The 8,793-nt window shown below is 39.1% G+C and overlaps 1 protein-coding gene across 1 annotated transcript in view; it reads left to right on the forward strand.

Annotated features, from left to right (window-relative positions):
• Positions 1-4,514: 4,514 nt before the first annotated feature.
• The window catches only part of LOC107740766 (dynactin subunit 1-like), a 42,272-nt gene continuing 37,993 nt past the window's right edge, over positions 4,515-8,793 (forward strand). Inside the window, exons 1-2 of the mRNA XM_016553272.1 lie at positions 4,515-4,648; positions 8,148-8,399. Coding sequence (XP_016408758.1) covers positions 8,172-8,399 — 228 coding nt within the window. The 5' untranslated portion in view covers positions 4,515-4,648; positions 8,148-8,171. The remainder of the gene's footprint in view (positions 4,649-8,147; positions 8,400-8,793) is intronic.

Genomic DNA, 8,793 nt, shown 5'->3' on the forward strand with positions numbered 1-8,793 from the left:
TTGTAAAATTGTTGGCGGAGCTATATAAGCTAGCAGTTTCAGATGAAGGGACCAAACTCTCAGCTTGCGTCAAGAAAAGTATTATGCCCAGGATTAGTGTTGCTGGACCAGTTAATGACACAGGCAGAGCAAAACCAAATCTCATCGCGTGGATCTTGCAGGCCACGACTCCAAACCAGTGGCACGCAGCAGAGCAGAACGCCTGCAGGGAAAACAGCCCAAGGCCTATCTCTACCGTGCCTTTACTGGCTTTGGTGAAAGCATTCCAGTTAATGCGAGCATCGGCTTCAGCAATCAGGCAGTAATACAGAAAGTACACCCCCAAGGTCAGTGCTATTCGAATGAGGCTGGTGAACAGATAAATGGCATCTCGGAAAGTGTCCAGTTCGCTGAGCATTTCCTGAATGTTAGTGCTGGCCTGAAAAGGGTTCTCCCACCAGTTCAGAGAAACCAGCAGTGATGCAAAAATTGCAATGCCTACATAAATGTAGCAACCTTCTACTTGTCCTGGCACATAAGAGGACTCTCTCACATAGTAGTCGACCACAAGTAGAACGTAGCCGCTGAGCACTAGGATGAGGGAGCATATGGGGTAGAGGATCATCCAGCTCTGCGTCTGCAAGCGGAAGGCGATCTGAAGCACGGCTGAAAGGATGCAGATGCCTCCGGGGATGCTGAGGTTTGTGAGAACATCAAGCTTAGGCATCACAATGAGCACCAGGATCGCGGTCCCCACGGCCACCAGACTCTCAATCCCACACATCTGCAGAAGCATTGACAGCAATCATTACATGTGTACACACTGAGACTTCCATAGCATTCAAGGTACACATTTCATCAGTTCATGCATGTCTGAAGTTCAGGAGCTACACCAAGAGTTACTCCTCTGCCATCAATTCATCGTTATTATATAACAGCATGAGCAGACTGAGTCGGCATCCTACGCTAAATGATCGTCTGGTATGTCTAACCTACTGGAAAATCCAAATAAATTCAGCTTGGTTTTGCATAGGTTTCAAAGCTGGTCTTTCAAGCTCTTTGGTTGGTACAACCAGGTCTAAGTGGTTGATTAACTGGACAACCAGTTCCCAGGGCTACAGGTATCTAGGTGCATAAACTTGCCGGGTTAGTGCAGGTAGACCACCTTGGCAAAGGGTTAGATCAGGATGGTCAACTAGTAGATCAGTTAGCCATCAAGAGAGTATGTCAGCTCACATTTTAGCTTTAATATTTTTATTAGTGGCGCTTTAAAGGAGGGGTATCCAAAGAGCTACAGAGCATTGGTCTTAAACCCTGCTCCTGGGGACCCACTTTCCAGCTCCAGCTGAAGGAGGTTGGAAAGAAACTTTGCAGGACAGTGGGTCCCCAGGAGCAGGGTTGAACACCTATGCTGTTGAGTTCAGCTCCAACACAATCAAAGCCGTTATAGACAGGTTTGTTGGAGCCGATTGGAGTCTGCAGGAAGGTAGATCTCCAGGACAGGGTTGGAAACCCCTGCTTTATAAGAATAATGTAACAAATTTCAGATGTTGTGTATACCTAACATTTCTGCATTAGTCATCAACATGTTCAATAAACACTGCAGGTGTTATGATGGTCTTGCACATGGAGATGTGCCTTTCATTTTACTCACTCCAACCTCACATTACTTGAAGTCATTTCAAGTTTGATTTGGACTTATCAGAAAGCAGTGATATCTGAGTAAGTGAGCTATTTACATTGTAATTTATCCATCTATTTCTACCAGTTTGATTCACGGGCCAATGCATCACATGCGACTTCCCCTTTTCATTCCTCATTACATGTATTACTTACATGCCCACGTATTAGGAGCTGCTGGACTTGTGCATGTCTTTTTCTATATAATACTGGGGAATGGAGTGTTCTCATGTGTTAATCTGCATCACGTCAACTCACGATTCCCAGTGTCCGTGGGTTAGGGGACACATAGCTCTTGAAGACACACTTCCACAGAGACTTCAGGAACATCAGCAGGTTTGGCATCACTAGCACACACATCAACATCAGCGTGTAGAACTGTTTGTCCACATTGTTTCTCAAAGACACTGGACTGGTCAGAGTGGTCAAAACCAGCAGAGAGCCCTACAATACAAACATGCCTTTAATGCGTTGGATCATTACACATAATCATCTGTGAATCACTGAATCTTCCGTGTCATGTGAGCATGAAAATGTCAGCAACTGCAATAAGAAACAAGGTCGCCCAATAAAGGGTCCAACTTTATATTAAGTGGCCTTAACTACTATGTACTTACATCAAAAATTAAGTACTTATTGTATTCATATTGTATTGCAAAACACTTCTGCTGCTATTGAGGTGGGATAGGGGTAAGGTTAGGGACAGGTTTAAGGGTGGGTTAAGGTGTAACGGATGGGTAAACTGTGTAATTATAAATGTAATTACAGAAATTAATTACAGATTTAATTACATGCAGGTATTTTAAAAATACAAGTACAATGTAAAAACATGTATGTACACAATAAGTGCATTGTACCAAATTATTAATTTAAATGTAAGTACTTAGTTGTTAAGGCCACTTAATATAAAGTGGGTTGAAAGAAAAGAAAGCCAGTTTGTCAAACAACTCTTGTTTTGCAGCTTGAACCTTTCTTCTTTGCTGATTACCCTACATCATTCAGCACTTTATCCTTAACAAACGTCAGGTATGCGTACAGTATGTGTGTGCATGTTTGTGTATTCTTGAATGCAAATTTTGACATATAACACTAAGTTTTCATGAATGAATCTCGATTCCAAACTCTCTCCACTGACAAAAAGTGCTAAAATGCAGATCATACAAGAAAGCAGAAGTCTTCAGAAGTGAACACCGTATATTGTGAGCTTTATTTCTTAGCATTGACCATTGTTAGTACATTTTTTATTTTACTCACCAGAGTAAGTTCGTCAAAATTAAATACTTTTATAACTGGGCAAATATAAATGACACAGCTACTCGTCATACATATTATATATTTTAAGAAGATACATACATAGATACCTATTGACATTATTACATAACCAGTTAAACTTCATATTTAAATTCTTAACTTTAATGCAGATTTTAGATGGATTATTAGCCATCTTTCATAACGTGACAGACGCATCCATGCTTCTAAAGGTACCGGCCTATTGTTTTAAAATTACATTAAATTAATTAAAAGTAATTAAAATTTGGATAGTCTGTTAATATAATATTCCATACTTTATCAGAGCTTGGTAGACATAATTATTATATTCTTAGACAGATGAATTAATAGATTATAATTAATGTTAGGCTCTATTTATTAAGTTATCATGATCATAAACACACAATAAATCATCATATTTGTCATATACAATTTGGCATTTTAAAAAGTGCTAAATTATTTAGATAAAAATGGAACAAATAATTACATAATAATGTAGTTCTAATTTAAGCAAATGAATAATAATAATAATAATAAAAAAAAAAAAGAAATTCATCCCATAACACCTGCAGGTAACAGCTGCAGAACTGTCAAAACAAGACTATCATAAATAATAACTGTTACTGGTTCAAAGGGGCCTCAGACGAATAGAAAACACACACTATAATCAAGACACTCGTTTTTAAAACAGCAATTTTCGGGTGACTTACTTTAAAGTTAAAGATGATTTTCTTGTTCGTTGTAATCCTGCTTTGGCGGGAACTGTGAAATTATTAACGGAAGTCGCACGCGAGCATCGCGGAACCGAGCAGCGCCCTCTGCTGATCAGAACAAACACTGAACGCGTAGAACAACGCACACAGTTGGGCTTTATAACATTAGCAACGTTGTGTTTCGTGCATACCATATCTAAATTATACTAATTGAAAATAACGATACCAGTAAGTCGGATTTTGATTCTGTTTGCTTTTGATTCACTATTATCAAAAAAGAGTCGGATCATCCGAGTCACTTGTTCGCGATTCGAACTGCATCGGTCGCGTTGAATGGTGTTTTTGCTTTCTGTCCATGCGGACAACTCAATAAAAACACATTTCTTGACATTATTTCGTGGAAGACTGCATTTTTTACCATCACATTCAGTACAGATAGAAAACATTCACGACTCGGGTAAAATATTATTTATGAGAGTAGAATGTGAGCCCAAAAATGTCTGCTTATGGTGGGGGTGGGGGGAAATAATAATAATAAAGAAACTGAAGATATATATTTCTTATTGGAGGTGTCAGCATCTACACATTTAGACAGATATAAAATTACAAGTGGACGCAGCTTCTAATGACGTCATTGCCCCGGTCGACGTCCAACTAACCGGAAATGACTGTGCAGCCAACGCCAAAATACTAACCCCTTTTAAATTAATTCATACATTGTTTATAAAAGTACATATATATAGCGAGACAAAAAACTGATTACATACATGCATTATTAAATGTGAAATTACTAAAAAATATATTCGATCACGCTATGTGGCCGGAGAGCGGAGTCATCGGACCAATCAGAGGCGTCGCCGAGCATCACGTGACCCGATCAGGAAGCGACCCGAGTGAAATGCTGTACAGTGTCCGGTGACCGGAGCGCTGCTGTCCGTTATTCGTTCTAACCTGCAAACCTTACAAACGGCAGACCGTTCGCGTTCAGTTAGAGCTCTCATCTACAGGTAAGCGCGCGACTAAACTGCTCGTTTCCCCTGACAACAGCAGCGGTTGCCGAGGAAACGCTAGCGCGAGACAGCGCCCAGTTTACCACAACGAGAAGCGCGCGACTAAACTCACTCGTTTCCCTGACAACAGCAGCGGTTGCCGAGGACACGCTAGCGCGAGACTGCGCCCAGTTTACCACAACGAGAAATACACAGAAAAACATCAACATATGAACACATTCACCTGTACCGAGGTATTTAACACGAGTAACGTGTTTCCAGTGAATACTACCGACTCTTTTCAGTGTCTGAGAGACAAAACATGGTGTTTCCTTAAAGCCCGGCCGGTTAGCATCACAGCTAATGCTAACTGATAACTAACTGACTGACAGATCGGCTGTTGTTGTGTTTACACGTGGACAGTTTTATCTGGACGATCTCATTGTTTTTATGTTATTTTCTAACTCAATATTAGTACTTTTAAAAATACAGTTTAGCTAAAATGTCTATTTTTTGTCTCTATTGCACTAATTGCAGCATGAGCTTCAAATCTCATTCATCCCCCAAACCACAGTCAAACAGAAGCCTTTATAATTATATAACCCTGTAAGCTGCCAGTAGAAACTGAAGTTTTGTACATCATATGTGTTCTTATTATCTAAAGTAATGATATTATGTTATTGCTTCCCCAGCTACATTTTTTTTGATTTTGTTCATATTTTCCTGAAGAAAGAAAAACAGGAATTGTGCTGGAAGCCAAAATATTAAATGTCACGGATGAATATTTACTGAGTAATCCACTGTTTTGTAAGGGAGGGTCAAAATGATCATTTTTACCTGAGATTCGGAGCCAAATTACAGGATGATTTAGTGCTGGGTGGTATGACCAAAAATTTATATCACAGTAGTTTTCAAAATTATACCGGTTTCACGGTACATGACGGTATTTTTTTTCATGCATGACCGGGTGTTAACCATATTCTCTACTGATTGAGAGGAAATACTGCAGTATATTGACTTAGAATGCCCTATTTTACTGTCATGATGAGTGAATATTGTCAAAAAATACCACACTAAATAGTGACTAAACACGACCCCTTTTAATACATGTTAACCAGGAGTCACTCATTTATAATATTGTTTTCCCAAAGTTTGCATGTCTGTAACTCAAGACATATCAAAGATATCTCAACATCCTTTTAGATTCTGGTTCTTAACAAACCTGTCTTTGAGTATCTACATTTTTAAGGCCCTTTATGGTTCAGTTCCAGAGATATTGGGATCTGAGTGTGGCTCCATGACAAAATGGTTGGGTTTAACCCATTTTCCATGGTTGAAAACCAAATATAGGTCGCTTTGCATAGAGCTCTGATACTTATGTTTAAAGAGCAAGCAAACAATGTTAAAGCTAGAATATATGTTTAGTAATAAATGGTGTGGCAGCTCTCAGTCCTGTCATGTTTTTGCTGCTGGCATCGGTCATATGACAGTATATCTAGAGCACTCGGTAGTCGACTCTATAGACGTCTGTGCTACGGTTCACGCAGCAGATGCCAAAGTGTTTACTCTTGAAAATCCAGAGAAATTAAGCCAAACATGTCCATGGCACGGAGGAATTCATGCACTCCTCGGGTGAGTGAGTAAAATTATGGAAATAGACGAATGGTTTATGGTTCACAAATTAGTAATTCAATCTGACAGCTCGTTTTAAACACAACCCGTTTAGTTTCTACTTTGTTCACTGGTTAGTTATTCATCATGTGGTTAGCGTCATGTTTATGATCTTCGCTGTAATGCAAAACACTGAGCTTTATTAAATGCAAGCTCACCGTGTTCAAAAGTTGAAGATGCGTGTTGATCGCAGTGGCTGCGTGTCATTTCTTCATACTTGGGTTTGAGCTGGTGAACTTCTGCTGTTGAACACATGCAGTTCTTCATCATCCAGGTCAGAGTAAATCGTTGTGGTTCATGTCCTCGGCTCTTCCTGATCCTACAGCAGGTCTACAGAACTGAAGTGAGTTTTGAGGCATGTGATGTTGAGCGCCGGGACTGTGCTGATCAGGTCTGTGTTGTACTGAGCGTCCCTCGCCGGTTTCTCAACAGAGATCGTTTGTTTGGAAAAGCATATGACTGTTCCCGCAGCCTCATCCGGCTCCAGACCAAAACCTGATTCGATATCATGAGTCAAAGCCTTGAATATGAAATATTAAAAGACCAATCTAAAATAATAACAAAACACAAACATTTTTGAGATACTATTATAGTTTTTCTTAATATTTTAAATTAGCTTTTTTAAAGTTTCCTTTTTTATTTTTATTTCAGTTAAAGGTTTAGTCATTTAGTTCTGTGTTTTTGACATTTTTATTATATTTTTTAATGTCTAGCCTATATAGTTTCATATTATAAAGCGGATAGTTCCGGTCCTTGATTCTGATTGGCTGAGCCGCGTTCAAAGCTGTTGTAAATGACTCTACAAAGTAACATTTTATAACAGCTAAGAGGGTTTTAGGCTCCGCTTCGCTCGTACCTAACAACGCCCTTTAGCTGTTATAAATTCACTGTAAACCACGGCTTCTTGGGGCTTATTGCTTTATTAATACTTATTTATTAATATTTATTTAGTTTTAATTTCACTAATTTTAAGTTAAAGTAAAAATGAGAAATATTGCCTTAAAGGGGTCATATGACGTTGCTAAAAAGAACATTATTTTGTGTATTTGGTGTAATGAAATGTGTTTATGCGGTTTAAAGTTCAAAAAACACATTATTTTCCACATACTGTACATTATTGTTTCTCCTCTATGCCCCGCCTTTCTGAAATGCGTCGATTTTTACAAAGCTCATCGGTCTGAAAAAGCGAGGTGTGCTCTGATTGGCCAGCTATCCAATGCGTTGAGATTGACCGAATACCTCAAGGAGGCGTTTTAGGTAGGTGTGGCTGACTCTTAACTTTTATAAAGAATATCTCTTTGGATTTGAGACTTTAGTCTTTGCAACTTTACAGATCTTCTTTATGCACCAAGAGCTTGTAACACTCCAAAGAGAAAGGAACAATTGAAATCGCATCATATGACCCCTTTAAGAAATGCATCTTTCATTTTATATGTGATACTATTATAATTTGTATTCATTATTTTTATTCACATCTTAGTAATTAAGTTCAGTTTTTTTTTTAATACGTCATATAAGTTTTATTAATTTTCATTTCACTTTGAAATGAAACCTTTTAAATGAAAATAAATGCTGTCTTGACATCTAGGTGAAAAAAAATCACTTTGCATTTATTTATTTTTTGTTTAAGATGGGGATCATAACTATAATAACCTTTATTACTAATGCATATTGTTGTCTTATAGAAGAGCATATGTGACAAATGTTGAGTTGACATGCAGATGAAAACATGTTCAGCTAATGACCATATCATGTGTAACAAGTTCTGAGTTCTCTGGCGAGAGTGTATGGGTGAGTGTGGCACATGTTGTCTGATGCGGAGTGTGTGTGTGTGTGTGTGTGTCAGCTGCAGGGCGCTGTGGTCAGCAGGATGAGTTCAGACGGAGGCGGGAGGCCTGTGAAGGTGGGCTCGCTGGTGGAGGTCATCGGGAAAGGCCAGCGCGGGACCGTGGCGTATATCGGCGCCACCCTGTTCGCCTCGGGGAAATGGGTCGGTGTGATTCTGGACGAACCCAAGGGGAAGAACGACGGCACGGTGCAGGGCAAACGCTACTTCACCTGTGAGGAGAATCACGGGATATTCGTCAGACAGTCTCAGGTAAGAATCGGCCATTTATGTCAATTATTACGTAAAACGAAAACGCCATTTTTCTGTACAACGTAATCATACTTCCCCAGTTTAATAATCACAGTACATTATGACAATTATTTTCTACTACAAGTTTTCTAAAATGCTATTTAAATATGCAAATTAGGCATTATCTCAACCCTCTACATTGCGAGTAAATCACTCGCATATGCGACTAAATCTTACTCTGGGCGACTAAATGATGTCTAATATTAGCCAATGGCTAATAAATTCTCAGATTTTACTCGCCAGTGTGTGAGTTGGAGGCCAAGTATTAAGTTTAGCACAGATATATTTTCACTCACAGAACACTCTGACTGAGCGCTTCAGAGTTTCACTCTCCGTCAAGCGATCTGTGATATTT

This window comes from Sinocyclocheilus rhinocerous, unplaced genomic scaffold (genome assembly GCF_001515625.1).
Source record: "Sinocyclocheilus rhinocerous isolate Xijiao unplaced genomic scaffold, SAMN03320098_v1.1 scaffold1456, whole genome shotgun sequence".
In the NCBI taxonomy this organism is placed as follows: Eukaryota; Metazoa; Chordata; class Actinopteri; order Cypriniformes; family Cyprinidae; genus Sinocyclocheilus; species Sinocyclocheilus rhinocerous.